Below are 17,057 nucleotides of genomic sequence, written 5' to 3'. Positions count from 1 at the left end.
CCAATTCCAGGTAGTAGAAGTACCTCCCTCTCTAAGAGGGAGTGTTGATGTTTGTAGCTCGAGGGTGTTAATGTTTGTAGCATATTTTGAATTATAAGAAGGCATCTTGCTTAACATTAAAGAATAGGACACCTCCATGCCACAGCTCATAAAAAAAACTGATATATCCAACATGGTGTCTTACTGTTAACATGATCCAAGATCCAATATATGTACGGTTCACTCCCTTTCATTTTATTCAGTTTTTGCACTCTCATAATCATGGTTTAGTAACCGATAAAATGATGGAATAATATTATATAATGGCTGATATGAAAATAAACTGATTAAGACAAAACCTAAAGAATACATAGCTTTGAAACTTATACATTAGAAAAGATATATTTACCGGCTTTCTTGTAGTCTCCTAATACAATATAGCAGTTGGCAGCTGACTCTGACTTCCCGATAGACGAGAAAATTTCTGCTGCTTCTTTCAACAAATTTTTTGCTGATTCAGGATTGAACTCAAGAAGTCTCTGACCAGATTGTCGGAGACTTGCAGCTTTTGCCCATTTGGCCATATTTGAATCCCTCGCCCTCTCAAAGCAGACAATAGCCATGTCATAGTTTTGCTCATTGAACATCTGCACAAATTTGAGAAAGATTACAATGTTGATTAATGAAACCTTCATTTCATATACACAAGACAATAAATGCAATCACGAACAAAGAATAGCTAACTAAATGTTAAAATATAAATTCTTTTTATGTTTTGAATCTATAAAAATGGATACAATCTGCTAAAAGCTCCTTAACATTACACTTAACCTTTTGCAGAAAGGAGGCAATGAAAAGGTTCTGTGTCATAGAGTCGCTGAAAGCCAAAGAAGTGGTTCAACTAATAGATTTAAATTACAAACTTCTCTGATGTATCGTGAGTGTTAATATTATAAAAGCAACTTGTAAGCATACCTTAATAAAAATGTGTCCGTAAGAAGGAAAATATGATTGTTTAGTAAGCAACTTTTAATAAGATGCAAACAATGCAAAAGATGAGCAATTGTCAGCAAGGTAATGCAGGTTTGGTTCCCACATATATTTAGCTATCTGCAGCATTCCTATTGTTTACCCCTCATTCTGTATGAGGGGTAACGATTTGATTTTGATCAGTTTGACAGAGACTTCACCACAGGCACCATTCTTCCAGTGGCATGATGTTCCAGTCCACACTTGATTGTGAGCACTTCAGATTGGCCTGTCAGAGCATATCTATCTGAGATCTTGCACCATGATGGTCTACCTTGCATGGTGGATATGCCCACCCTTGACAATTTCATTATGATGCTAGCATGGTTCTGTTGGTTTTGGCATAAGGATGACACTCTACATGATGTCAGCGCTTCAATGTCTATGATGATTATGATGATGATGCTTGATGTACTGGAAACAGTCATATCTTTCATTCTTGCTCATGTTTGGGGATATTGTTTCATTTATTGGTCATGAGTCGTGACCATGATGAACATTGCTGTAGTATGATAATGGATCATAACACCCTGAATTGTTATCTTTTTCCTTGCTATACAATGGTGGGTCATACTTTTCCTTAAGATAAGGGCGGTCACTCTTGGGTTGAGTTGTACTACTAGAGACCTAGGTGTGTGCAGAACAGCTATTCTCCCCAGCCATCTTTCAAACTTTCACTTCTTGCCATTTTTCCTTCACTCTCATACACATTTACCAAACACCTACTCGTGGTTGGCTTGTGATATCTTACAACATGGTCCAAACAAAAGAGTCCCATGCAGGAAAGCCTAATCATAAGAGCTATAAGCTTGAGGTTGACGCAAGGGTGCAACCAAAGAAAAAATCCAAACAGTAAAGCTTAAGCCATGCTGCCTTGCAAAAAGTCCAATGCCCCAAGTCCTGTTCTTAACAATACATATCTAAAGAAAGGGACAAACCCCAATGTTGCACAAAGCAGAAGCATTTTTGAGAAGCAAAGAGTCAGGAGTGTCATTTTCCAAAAATCTTCAGCAATAAGTCTCTCTCTCTCTCTCTCATTTATCATGAATGCAAAATTAGTTGCCAAATAGATGAAAACATGCATACTTGTACATAAATCAAGAAAAAAATGGCATCTATAGTATATTAAAGCAACATCTATATATTATAAACTTATGCCTATTTTCCTTTATTTCACTTCCCTACCATAAAAACTTGGAATAAGTTAACTCATATAAAAACTGAGAAACTATGTGATGCTGAGAGAGTCTTTTCAACCTTGCCAGGTGCCGCTGGACAATGAATAGCAAAGTAAATGACCTTGTTGGGTGCTGGGGGTCAGTGGATAGTGGACATTGGGCACTGCTGGAGTATGGATAGTCGGCATTGGACCTTTCTGGGTACTGCTGTGACAAATAAAATTTCTCGAGTGCTGCTCTGACATTTTGTGGAGCTTTTGTTTTCAACCTTACTTGGCCTGTATTTTCCATTTGGAGGAGCTGAAACTGCTGCAGAGCTTAACTGTGTGCAACTGTAGAATACTATTTTGTTAGTTATTGGTAGCATCGGAAGTGCTCTAACCTTCAAAATTGGTGGAGAGGCTAATGCACATGAGTTCTAAAGAACCCAGAAACCATTTGGTAAAATTCCACCTGGAATGTATTTTATTAAAATAATTAATACTTTTAATGGGGTTCCTAAGTCTAAACTTAGGGAAATTAAAATATTAATGGGTATTACTCAAAATATGGGTGAGAAATTGAGAATGATCTACAAGGCGGATCAAGTCAAGTTTTAACCTTAGCCGTTGATTAGAGACTTAATATCGATCGTTGAAGTCTCAACGAGAAATGTATAAGAAGGAGGCTTGGGGTTCAATTAAACACACAGAGATCAATGTTCCACCAAGTCTCCGGGACGGGGAGACGCACAAGGGGGTCGTGTGGGAGTACCCTCAAATTTTAGGGAAATTTAGGGGGGACGGGGGGACGTCGGGGTATATAATTTTTTTTCCTTTTAAATATATATATATATATATATATTTCAAATTCATATTCAATAATAAATGCATAAATAGAATGATACATACATAATTGAATTAAATAATGAAATACATTGATCCATACTCATCATCCTTACTAATACATACATGATTCATCCATAAACCATGAGATTCAATAATGAAATACTCTAATCCATATTCAATATTCATTATTCACCATTCTCGAATATACATTGATTTAAAAATTAAATTCATCATTCATCATTCATCATTCTAAATTGATTTCAAATTATAATTCATCATTTATCATTCTAGAATCTAATTAGTACTAAGCAAAATAGACTATAATAGATACTGAAATCTAAAGAATGGAATAGTAAATTGATATAACTAAAACTCAAAAACAATGGAGTGATGAGTCTAAAAGTCACTCTAAAGTACACAGAGGGCTTGGTGCTCTTGATTAAATACTAATTCCATACCCTTGTACATGACAAAATGCAATGGAAACATTGCACTCCATCGAATCCTGAATTCCTGAAAAATTGATCTAAAGACTGGAATAATAAATTGATATAATTAAAACTCAAAAACAATGGAGTGATGAGTCTAAAAGTCACTCTAAAGTACACAGAGGGCTTGGTGCTCTTGATTAAATAACAATTCCATACCCTTGTACATGACAAAATTCAATGGAGACATTGCACTCCATCGAATCCTGAATTCCTGAAAAACTGTTAAGTCTGCTAGATTTTGAGTGAGATCTAAAATTCTACTTTCTCCATATGAAATCCAACGAGGTGAGAACCACTCTCAAACATCCTGAGTCATTTCATGGTAATGTTAAAAATTTAAGTAAAAGGAAGGATGAAGATGAAAGATAAAGGAGAATGTCACTTTTAATTTAAGAATTTAACATTACCATGAATAGCATAGCATTAGTAGGGAAATATGATCAAATACTACCTTTTCCCTATCATAAATCATTGTTTACAAGCAAATTTAACGGGGGACGCATAGCCCATTTTGAGTGGGGAATCGCGTCCCCCACACTGGGGAAACGTCCCCCCCTGCGTCTCCCTGCATCTCCCCCAAAGGGGGATGTGGGGAAACGTTTCCCCAGACGTCCCCCCATCCCAGGTGCGTGGGGTGCGAGGGGTGCGCAGACCTGACCCTGGAGGAAACGTCCCCGTGGAACACTAACAAAGATTGAGGAAATCGACTTTCTGTGGTACGAAGTTCTCAAGAGGAAAATCAATTGCGGAGATCTTGCAGTTGAGTGGCAGGGATAGTTCGGGAATACAGACAGAGAGGCAAAGAGAAGTTTGTGGAGGCAGCGCAATAGCTAGGAACACTGACGTTAGGCCAGTCTGGGCCCACGTAGACTTGACGCAAAGCCAAAAGGGCCAGCCCAGAGGAGAAAGCTACCTTCCATGCAGGAAGGCAGAACTGCTAGGAACTATCGGAACAACCGGGAAACCTGACGTAGTGGGCAAAAGAGCTGACATAGAGCCTGTAAGGCTAACGCAGGACCAACACAGAAATAGTCAGGGTTAGCCAGTTTTGTTGCCGAATCAGCTGGAATCTACTGAGTGAAGTGAGGTAAAACTCACTAAGATTTTTCGCCATTGTATTTCTCTTTCACTGGATTGCTGGGAGGGCATCCAACATTTGTATTCATAACTATTGCTTAATAATAATACACCGTCAGAGTTGCTGCACTGGTTTTCCCGCATTGGGTTTTTCCGGGGACTATTTTGTCCAAAAATAACTTTGTCCTATGTATCTTGTTCTTTTCTCAATTTCCTTGTTTCATGCAAATCAAATTTAAGTAGAGTAGGTTGTAGAATTAATTTGCTTCAGTATTCAGAGAATAACTTGATAATGTATATTAAAATGAAGTAGGTGAAGTAGATTCAGATTTGTTGTAGTAGGGGTTCGTTTAATAGTAGGAATTTTCACATATGTCACTAAACTAGTGGAGAAGTTCATTGTTTCAGCATTTTGGAGGTGTCTTGCAATTAGTAGCTTGTTTGTTCTCATCATTTATAAGGCTTAGGGAAACAACCTTCATTTTATCCTATTTCAAATTTCAGATTTCAATGTCATGGCTTTCAATGTTTAAATTTTACAATTATTAGCTTGTACTTGCTAATTTGGTAATTTGAACTTCAAATTTGGGCTAAATTTGAGGAACTGTGGCAAGGAATGTGGCAGGAACCATACTAAATTTGAGGATCTGTGGTTCCAAATTTTTGGGACGCAGTTCCATGTAAGCTTTGAAGGCAGATCAGTAAGATGGGCAATTCCGACTTCTGGAACAATGGGGGCAGTTCCTGCAATACCACAACAAAGCAAATAGATAAAGAAGCAAGAAAGGGGTGATAAGAAAAAGAGACTCAAAGGGTGGTAACTCAATGCTAAGTGCATCCTCTCTCTAAAGACATTCATGTGGATAAATGTCCTAAATCCGATCTCTTAAAAGCTACAGACACCCTATGTGGCTACAAAGGTCAACTTGTAAAGCTTCCCTTTCTTTAACACCACATCCATCATATTATTTGTTCTTAACTTAATGTCATAGGAAATGCTTCTTTTACTAGGAGTTGTCACATGTAATAAAGGTTGATGTTGACCTTGTTGCAGCAAAATCTAGTAGGCCATGGAAAGGGGCACCATAAAAAGCAAGCACTAGACCAAGTGACAACAATAAAGTAGTCCCCATTGTCACCACAGCCACCACCCCTTGTCCTTTATAGATTTTCACAAATGGGAGGAAGCCCAATATCTAGGTCACCTACAAGAGATGTTCTATGCTTAGCAGTTTAAGATGACAGAATAGGCCTCCAAAGGATGGCTAGACTTTAGGTACAGGGCTCAAACAATGGAAATGAGGAAATTTGCACCCTTACAGAGACCGAAATAAGGCACACTAGACCTAGGGCTTGAGTGATAGCATGTAAAAAGGAATCGCTTAAGGTCAACATATCAAGAAAAGGCTTCTGCCAATGTATTCTAACAAGACAATGGCACATGAAACCTTCAATAAGCCCTTAAATTGAAGCTTAACAAAACTAGGATTTCTCCTAGCGCAAAATAGCTAGGGAAAGAGAAATTATGGAAAAAAATGGAAAGATTAGCCACTAAGAGTAATGATTTTGAGGCAACCACTTCTACTTTTGATGTTCAATCCTTCCAATGCCAAAAATATCTCTCATAGGCAATTTCGCACTAAGCCCTAAATGTGGCCACTTAACCTTGAGAGGGCCAAAATTAGAGACACAAAAGGTGTCAAATTCAAGATGTGGGTAAGGTAAAGGTTGATCACCTATAAGACAAGGCTAATTCCTAGTCCTTGGATGGATGGAGTCTATGGGATTGATAGATCAGCCAAATCTTGCAAAGGAGTAAACATATTTTGATGCCCTAACACCAAAACCTTAATTATTATTTTTGTGAGGGTTCATATACACTTGCGAGAGCTAATTCAAAAATTCACCAAGGGGATTACCATTCACATATTATTCATGAGAAATGCATGCGATAATGACATCTAGTTTCTATGAAATTGATTTTCAACAAATTAAGACATGATAGAAAACTGCAAGATTACTAATACATTCCATACATTAGACATAAAAACACAATTTTATCAGTAACATGGCTCACTTACAAGTTAACATGGATGAATAATCCTTTCATTGATCCAAGGAAACTTCTCCAATAAACAAAATGCTCCATAGGTCACAACTCTCCAAAGGTACAAGAAGGCCAAAATTCTCCAAGAGAGGCCGAATTAGTCCAAGTGATGATGATTGAAATGAAAATTCATCTCTTCTATTTATATGAGGATGGATCATAATATTAGCCTAAAAGTCGCTACAAACAAGTTAAATCACAAGAAACCCTTGGGTTACAAGCCAACCCACTAGTTTTTTATCAAAAGTGCAAAAAAGGCCCACACATGTGAGTCAATAGCCTTTTAGGGCTGACGTCATGCATGAAATAAGCTCCAAGTGGCATCTCCAATTGCCATGAGGTGTACAATGTGTTGTAGTAGCACGTAAAAATCAAGATTTGAGGGTTGGCCCTCAAATTCACCTCTAAGGCTCTTTGTGGTTCCAAAATCTAGCTGGGGAACCACAAAATGGTCTTCATGGATCTCCAACTGCTCATAATGTTGATCTCTAATCCAACATTGAGGGCTTTCTCGGTGCTACTAGCCCTCCCAAATCTCTGAAGATGAGACCATCCTCATCTGGGCCCTAAATCAGATACCATCCATCATAAGGTACTAAGGCCGGCCTGGGGGCATGTTGGGTCCAAGTGTGTCACCCTAAAGAATGATCAAATCTAGTGCAAAGTAAACGTCGTGGGTGAAGGAGGTGCCCAGGGTCATGACTCGTGTGATGTGTTGTTGTAGCTAGGAGGCCCAAGATTCTCAACGCTTCACCTGTTAGTACCAATATACTCCTTTGATGCCCTTTATACCGGTGGATAAGGTGCCCAAAACATGGGTTGCTAAACCACCTGACAATAACAACATAGATTATAGTGAAAGCAGTGAATCATTAAGGACAAAAATCATTATTGCATCTAAGTGAACCAATATTGAATGTAATGGGCTATTTAATACTTCAAATAAAGATTCCCTTCCAAAATCGGGGCCTTGAACTCGCAATGGTGTTTTCTCCCTAGGTAGGGGTGGCTAAACGACAACCCTATTAGGTATTTGTGGCCCCCAAGGGAAAGTAACATCCCTTTAGTCCACTCTTCAATTGATAGGTGTTAGTGAATAATAATGATGGTACGACAAGCACAAGGCTTCATGGATAAGTGTCATGATCAAAGGGCCCAACGTGATGGGTATCCACATCCTAAGTGTATAGATGTGAGTAGGGAGCAACCGTAGATGCATGAGTTACCAACTCTGCCTTTGTTTTTCTATCCCTCTTGTGCACCTTTTTTTCTTGATTTTTCTTTGTATTACAACTCATAGCTCAACGGTTAGAGCCCACTTTGAATGATATAGAAGTTGTATTACCCCTTAATGATGAGTCAATTTATCGCTCATCGAGGTTGGGACATGCAAGGATTCCTTTCTATGATGTAATTGAGCAACATGTGCTCAGAACCAGGTGATGGCCATAAGGAGTGAGGTAGAGCTCATCCTAGGCTTTGGCACACATGTTAATTTGTATGTACTGATCATCTTTTACATTTTGATATTCTTTTATTTTTATTATGGCCATGATATGTTCTTTTTGTTCCTTTTAGCTGCATCAAGCTCCTAGGCCAAAGTTTCCAAGCCCTACAAAGGTATGAGATTGTATGGGTGTCGAATCCCAAAGAACCAATGGTTATTTGAACCCAAAGAATGGATGTGAGATAAAGGCTTGTAATGTATAACGGAAAGTGTTAAGTATGACATAGGGATAGATGGAACTACATTATCTCAATCAAGACTTCCCATCTAGTGCTCCTCCTAAACCCATTAGGCCATTAGGGGAGGTCCCACTAGACTAGGATCAAGGATTAACCCCCCATTTATGGTGAGAGAACAAGATCAGGTGAGAGAACAAAATCACAATCAAAATGCATCTTTCTTCCTGGCCACCCCACAATTCGTATCAAATGCCCAAATACAAACAAGCATAAGCACCCAATTGCAAAATGATTAAAGTACCTTTTGATTGGAAGCCCACTTTCATCCATGTGCTCACATCGGATGGATGAGAAGCTTATGGCTGATGCAACGGGTAGAGATAAAGTATATCAGCATCTAGTGGTTTGATCTAGTGTGCACTCGCTAATTATTTGGTATCTATTATCACTTGGTCGCATTTGAGTAGTTCATATCTTTTTCTCATGTGTAAAGTGGTATAACTTAAATTAGCAATATCATCTGCCATCTTTTGAAATAATAATTTGTGCTCAATAATTCATGCATTATAAGTGATATCATTTAAATTTTAATCATTTAAGGCACTGGTGTTATTTATCTAACACTTTGTTTCATTGAGTGCCCTCTATTTACTTCATTGTCATAAATTAAACTCACCTTGTACTTTAAGTTATTTTAATCATAAATGGATTGGTATTTCATTTCTTTGAAGCATACTAATTAAGCCTCATTGAACCCTTGTGTTATTATTACACTACAATTTGTATCATTAACCTAACTTGCATCGATCTTGGGCATATCGTTTAAATTGTGAGCATATTTATTTCACTTGCAAAGTTATAATATTTCTCTTATACATCATCATATTTTACTTGAGCATTTACTTTGAGGTATAGGTTTCTTTCATTATTGCAAGTTATATTTATCACCTCATGCTTTAATATGTGAAAATTCTATCACTACAACAACTGATTTATTTTACCTACTTATTTTACAATAAGTTATTTACGAAAACCCTTCAGTAAACATTAGAATAAATTATGTTGCAGATATCACACCATAATAAAGAAACAAATACATGCACAAGAATCAAACACATCAACATAGATATTTTGGACAATTGTCCCAGGAAAAACCCAATACGGGAAAACTAGTGCAACAGAGGAGGATTTTATTAATCAGCTATTCTTGAGTACAACTAGGTGCCAAACTGGCTTACCCAACAGAGACAAATTTTCCAGTGCCTCTTCCAAACTCAGTGTCAGACTTGCTGGCCTCTAAGCAGCTCCCAGACCCTCTACATCAGCGTCTGCCTCTCTGTCACCCATGCAGGCCCTCCAGTGACTGCGCAGTCCTGCTGCGTCTGCGTCTCCCTGAGAGGCTCTGCGTCCTCCTCTCTAATCTTTGCGCTAATCTTCTGGTACTAATCCCAACTCTCCATTCCGTACTCACTACCTCTTTCTACAATCCAGACCTCTAGTTCGAATTTCTCAGCAAACCCATTTATGCTACTAAAAAGGATTCTTTATCATCCCCATCTTCTCCCTGAAATAATCAAACTCAGTTCTTCTAAGGGCCTTGGTAAGGATGTGTGTCACCTGTTCTCTTGTAGGAGTGTAGCTCAACTTTACAGCTCCTCGTTGGACACAGTGTTTGACAAAGTGACACCGAATATCAGTATGCTTTGACTGATCGTGAAATACTGGATTCTCAGAGAGCTTGATGCAACTCTGATTATCACACATGATCCTGGTCACCTCCATCTTTCTTCTGAATAGGTTCACAAGCAGTTTTCTAAGCCATATGGCTCCGAACGAAGTTGTGCTTGCAGCCATATATTCTGCTTCCGCTGAGCTCAGAGCTACGGATTTCTGTTTCCTACTGCACCAGGAGGTCATTCCCGATCCAATGTTGAAACAATATCCATAGGTACTTTTCTAATCCACTGAACTTCCAGCACAACTTGCATCAGTAAATCTACTCAATTTGATATCCTTACTCCTGGTGTACAAGAGTCCATAATCGAATGTTCCCTATATATATCTGAGAACATGTTTTGTCGTTGCCCAATGTGCCCTCTTCAGTTCCACCATGAACTGACTGAGAGTGTTGACAGCATAACAAATGTCTGGCCTGGTATTAACTAGATACATCAGGGACCCTATGAGCTGCCTTATAAGGTGGGATCAACACCCTTTGTCTTCTGATGCATCTATTTTCTTCCAATTAGTAATCATTGGAGTAGCCATGGGTCTACAATCCTGCATCCTGAATCTCTTCAGAATTTCTATAGCATATCTCCCTTGTCCAAGGAAGATCTCTCCCTTTTGCTGCCAAACTTCCAACCCTAGGAAATAATGCATTTGTCCCAAATCCTTCATGTCAAATTCTGTGGCTAGATTCTTCTTGTAGTCCCCGATGAGCCCAGATGATCCTGTCAGGAAGAGATCATCCACATATTCTCTACAACCAGAGAATAGAGATTTGGATCTACGTCACTCTTGACAAATCCCATCTTCTGCAAGTAGCCATCAATTGGACCATACCATGCTCTAGGAGCCTGTTTCAGCCCATACTAGGCTTTCTTCAATCTACATACATGAGACTTCTTCTCATCTGTCTCAAAGCCTTCTGGTTGTTCAATGTATACCTCTTCTTCTATCACCCCACTCAGGAATGCCATTTTGACATCCATCTGATGAATCTCCCATCCCATCTGTGCTGCAAGAGATATCATGATTCTAATAGATGTATACCTGGCTACTAGGGCAAAGGTCTCTTCATGGTCAATTCCTTCCTTCTGAGCATACCCCTTAGCCACAAACCTGGATTTGTATCTTTCCACATTGTCGTCTGCAGCGTATTTAATCTTGTAGATCCATCTCGAACCTATCGTCGATCTGTCTTGATGCCTCGGCACTACCTCCCAGACATCATTCACCATTATGGAGTTGTATTCCTCTACCATCGCATCCAACCAAACCTGATGTTGAGCAACCTCCTGAAAACTGGCAAGCTCCCCATCTTGAGCTACCAATGCTTGATATCTGTTTAGTTTTTTTCACTCCCTTTTATTGTTTCTTGGTGCATCGATGAAATCTTGTGCATCTCACAGAATCTGATGAAGTTCCCTACTCGTTCTTCCTCTGGTTGCAGGTGCTTCTATTAGCTCCTCCTCCTACGATTCTTCATGATCCGAGGAAGAATTCTTTACTTCTGTTGGTTGAAGTGGTTTGACCAATGGCTCATCTTTTGACTGAAGGCATTTATTGAGATTTTCTAAAGGCCCTGTCCTCTCCATGAACTTCACATCTTGTCGAACTACTACATTCCTGCTCCCTGGAAGATAGATTCTGTATGCCTTAGCGTTCTCACTATATCCCCCTAGATATCCTTTCTCTGCAGTTTGATCAAGCTTCTTCCTCTTTTCCTCGGGTATGCGGCAATATGCTAAGCTCCCCAAATATCCTAAAATCACTGACTTCAGTGGTCTTCCATGTGAACACTTTCTCTGGAGTAATCTTGCCCAATGCCCGATGAGGAGTTCTATTCTGAACATAGATTGCCGTGTTGCATGCTTCTGCCCACAGGAACTTTGGCATAACCTGATCATATCATGGCCCTAACTGCTTCTACGATAGTCTTATTCTTTCTTTTTGCTACTCCATTCTGCTCCGAATTGCAAGGAGTTGTGCACTCTCTTCTGATGCCCTACTTATCGCAAAAATCCATGAAGACCTTATCGACATACTCTCCGCCATTATCTGAGAGCAAAACTTTTATTTTCTTCCTTGTCAGATTCTCCACCAGAGCCTTGAACTCATTGAATTGACAGAAAACCTCGTCCTTGGTTTTCAGAAAATAAATCCACGTTTTCCTTGAATGGTCATCAATGAAAGTGATGAAATATTCGGCACCAGTAAGAGCTTTAGTGGACATAGCTCCACAGATATTTGAGTGTATCAATCCTAGTACACTCTTGGCCCTGTTTTTACTTCTAGTAAATGTCGCTTTGGCATACTTTCCCAGAGCACATCCTCTGCATACATCATCTCGTTCTGTACTAAGATCCAGAACTCCTGTTACAGTTTTCTCGAGAATTCTCAGACTCCCATGGTGCAAATCTCCCATTCTTCTGTGCCATAGTTCATTTAAATCCTTGTCTTCGTGACTGCCTATCAGTGCCATTGGTGATTCTAGTTGTAATATGTACAACCTGTTACTTCTAATCCTGATCTACACTTTCTTTTTCCAGCTCGGGTGTTTGACGTATACTTTCTCCTTGATGAAGAAAACATCATAGCCCTTGCCTTGAAGTTGCGATACGGAAAGTAAGTTCATCCCCAGTCCTGGCACATGCAGCACATTGGTAGCACAGAACCGCTCTCCCGTTTCTATTTGAAAAACTATGGTACCCTTCCCTACTGGAGTACACTTTGCCTTATTCCCCATGGTGATTTGAAAATTCATCCTTTCCTCCTGATAATTTGAGAAACATTCCCGGATTCCCGTCATATGCCAGGAGGCTCCACTGTCTATATACCATACCTCTGATGATGCAGAGCTAGTCACACAAGCAACTTCTTCTTCCAATTTGGAAGCAAACATAGAGAAATCAAAATTACTGTCTCTTGTGCAATTTTCTGAAAATCTGTGTGAGTCTCCTGATGTAGATGCCTTTGCATCATGGTCTCAACCCATAATTGATTTTCCCTTCCTGTCTCTGATTACTTTCTTTGATACCATGTGAAAATTCTATCACTGCAACAACTGATTTATTTTACCTACTTATTTTCCAATAAGTTATTTATGAAAACCCTTCAGTAAACATTAGAATAAATTCTGCTGCAGATATCACACCATAATACAAAAACAAACACATGCACAAGAATCAAACACATCAACACTATTATGGACAATTGTTCCCGGAAAAACCCAATGCGGGAAAACCAATGTAGCAGAGGAGGATTTTATTAATCAGCTATTCTTGGGTACAACTAGGTACCAAACTAGCTTACCCAACAGAGATAAATTCTCCAGGACCTCTTCCAAACTCAGCGTCAGACTTGCTGGCCTCTGTGCAGCTTCCAAACCCTCTGCATCAACTCCTGCCTCTCTGCGTCAGCACTGGGCCACTCTGCGTCACCCACGCGGGCCCTCCAGTGACTGCGCAGTCCTACTACCTCTCCGTCTGCCTGACAGGCTCTGCGTCTGCCTCTCTAATCTCTGCACTGATCTTCTGGCACTGTTCCTGACTCTTTGTTCCGTACTCACTACCTCTCGCTGCAATCCAGATCTCTAGTCGAATTTCTCAACAAACCCCGCTCCAGAAATCAAACTGACTGGTCTCCCTCAGTATATCTCCAACTGACCCTCAAGTCCCCTTTTATACTTTTCCTGTTGATGAATCAACAGCCGATATTAAGTCCCTAATCAACGACTAAGATTAAAATAGACTTGATCCTTATCTTTTGGAGGCTTCTCATCCTTATCTTTATTATTACCCATTAATATTTTATTTCCCTGAGTTTGGACTTAGGAACTCACTAAAAATATTAATTATTTTAATAACTCTTCATCCGAATGGATTTTCCAAAACGATTTTTGGGTTTTTGAGATCTCCTGTGCTTTAGTATCTCCTCCAATTTTCATGGCTAGAGCACATCCGATGCTACCCCAAATCAACTTAATATTGTATCATATTCCATACTAACACTTGTCTTGCAGCATTACTTGTCAAGTGACTTGAAATATTATCTCTTGGAAGTGTTACATCTTTATTGATCATTGTTATCAATGCACTAATCTTTACTTGTTTATCTGGCTATTGTCTTATTGATCTAATTGAGATTCATATTGTGAACATATACATTGATCATCTCATAATCACACTTGTCAAATAATCTGTAATTCAGGTCACTGGAAGAAGTAACTACTTTTCCCCTATTCTCCTAGGATTTGTTGTTCCAACAAGTTTTCCCTCATCATTGTCTTAGGGACTACCCCCCTTGAGTTAAGCTCAAAGAGAGTCCAAACAGAGTGAGTAGAGATCGGAGTGACAACCCCTACTCTAAGCATTGCACCTTAGGTGTACACTTTGGGTGACAACAAGCTCCAAACATAGTGATAAATGGGGTGATCCCTTGATATCCAAGAAAACGACCTGTGGCGTCTCCAAGTGGCTATGGGGGCACAAAACACCCTCATAGGTCTCCAAATCGATCGAACAAGCTTGTATCCCATCTATAAGGGTTGGAAGAATGATGAAATCCCTCCCTTTGTCTCCCATGGTGACACACATGATCAGCGACCAAGTGCGTGGCGTAAGAGTGTAGTCGGTCGGGCAAGATCGTCTAAGTGCATCATCATCATCAAATAAATGGAACACGAGCAAGTAACTGAAGAATCCCATGATGTGGAAATCTTCTCTCGGGTATGATGGAGGCCCATGGCTCTCAACGCCCACCCTATGAATGCCAATATGAACCTCTGGAGGGGTTGCACCCCGTATAGGTAAACCAAACCCAAGATTAAGACCCACCTGCAATCCCATATAAGATCCAATGTGTCCCCAAACCTTCTAGACTTCTAGTACAACAAATCATTAGTGCAATTGACTATATGAGCTTACAAATCATGGAACCAAGTGGACACTTCACAGTGGCATGCCTTTCCATAATGGGCTTTCGAACATACAAGTGTCTCCAAGTTCAAAAGGAAGGCTAAACAAGGACCCTATTAGGTGGTTTCAGCCTTTACGGGGAGTGACATGTCCATGGTACATCCATCAAATCACAGGTGGCATGTGATATAATGATGGAACGAAGCGGGGCATCAGGGGAAGGCTCCAAGCCACATGCCATAGTACAAGGGTAGCTATAATGAGGGAAGCCCACTTTTGGGTGTGTGAATGTAGGAGGGAGCAATCGTGGTACATGAGTTGCTCTGACCTCTTTTGTTCCACCCTTCTTCATATGCCATTTGCGTTTTATTGATTTTTCTTTTTATGTCTAATTGAGGTTCAGGGGATAAGAGCATGATGTATAAGATATAGCAGTGAATACCCCCTCTAGGTGGGGCAATTCATCGCCGACAATCATGGGTTCCTTAATGATGAAGGGGGCCAATATAAGGGACCCTAAGAACTAGGGAGATGGCCATAATTATCGGGGGATAGCTCATACTTGGCTTTTGCCCACGTGCTAAATTTGCATGTCCAAGCCATCTTTTACATTTTAGGGTACATTTCTTGTTGAGAGTGGCCAAATTACACTTTTTCTTTTTCCTTTTAGCTACATCAACCTCTGGGGCATCGTTTAAGGCCCTCCCTAAGGTGTGGACAAGGGGAGGGGGGAAGCTAGCTCCTTGGCCAATGGATAAATGTGAACCCAGATGGGAAATATGGTGAAAGGGGTTATAATGAGTGCAGGGGGGTGATGTATGTGGTATCGAGAAGTGGGACCACACAACCAAAATCGAGGTTTCACATGTAGCGCCACCCCTAAAGCTAGTAGCCGATAAAGGAGATCCTACGAGACTAGGACATAAGGTTAACCATCAAATCAGACAGAGGAGACGAGTACAAACCAAGCCGATTCTTTCTACCAAATCCCCCCACTAATCCACACCCAAAAGTGTCCACGACAAGTAAAAAAAATACCCAACTACACAATGAGAAGCCATACCTTCGAGGTTGGAAGGCCCACCTTCAAACATACAATCATAATAGATGGGTGAGGGAGCACATGGCTAGGTGGCGAAGGTAGTGGCACATCAAACTATTTGGTGGCTACAAGGGGTTTTTTATTGTCGGATGAGGACCGTCTAGGAGAAAAAATTTCCACTATGGATGTTACCCATAGGTGGTGGGTAATAGTTCTAGGCCAACACATCATTTAGCACATGCAAATGAAAGGTGGTATGGTGGGTGTTCACTTAATGGAATATGTCACCATCTATGTGGTTGAGTTCCCCCTTTCCTTGGCCTAATTTTACCACCTCTCTTGCGCACCTTTTTCTTTAATGAATTTTCATTTTCTTACATAGGTTGGGCCCCTACTGAAGATTGAGGAAAATAGGGAACCAATACCAATCATCCATAACAATCAACCCCAAGATAGGTATATGTAGCCAAGGAGAGATGAAAGTGATAAATATGGGTTACCATGGGCACACAACATCAATGAATGCCTCTTATTTGTACGCCTCTTGGACAATGAAAAGAAAGGCCACCAAGAAGGTTACACTAGAGTAAGGGTAGAGGATAACGACCAAGGTGAAGCATGGGAACAAGGATATAAGCAAAAGTGGTCAATCATCCAACTCATCCTATGATTCATATTCATATGCTCAAATGTGCCTTATAATGGATGACCCACCTTCCTCTAATAAGTAAGCTAGATGCCACATAACACTAACTGGGACATGGACGAAGGGCATTTGAGGTTAGCTATCAATAGATCACAAAGGTCTATTGGTTTGCAAAGTGAACAGAATTGGGAAAAAAGTTCTCTCATAGTGTTTGATTTTTTTTCCACAATACTGAAGTCCAAGATCTTAAATCGCTAATGCTACCAATCCAAGTATCACAACAACACTACTTTGCAAAACGAAACAATATACAACAGTAAATCTACTAGTGCACAAAATATACACAACTTTTTA

The 17,057-nt window shown here is 39.9% G+C and overlaps 1 protein-coding gene across 1 annotated transcript in view; it reads right to left on the bottom strand.

Moving 5' to 3' along the window:
• LOC149214137 (uncharacterized) overlaps positions 1–17,057 on the bottom strand; it is a 372,058-nt gene that overhangs the window by 67,958 nt on the left and 287,043 nt on the right. Inside the window, exon 11 of the mRNA XM_089389307.1 lies at positions 389–626. Coding sequence (XP_089245433.1) covers positions 389–626 — 238 coding nt within the window. The remainder of the gene's footprint in view (positions 1–388; positions 627–17,057) is intronic.

Source organism: Pinus tabuliformis, chromosome 1_1 (genome assembly GCF_031772625.1).
Source record: "Pinus tabuliformis cultivar Carrire ecotype Pingquan chromosome 1_1, CPIR1, whole genome shotgun sequence".
Lineage (NCBI taxonomy): Eukaryota > Viridiplantae > Streptophyta > Pinopsida > Pinales > Pinaceae > Pinus > Pinus tabuliformis.
This window is presented reverse-complemented; position numbering and strand designations above follow the sequence as displayed.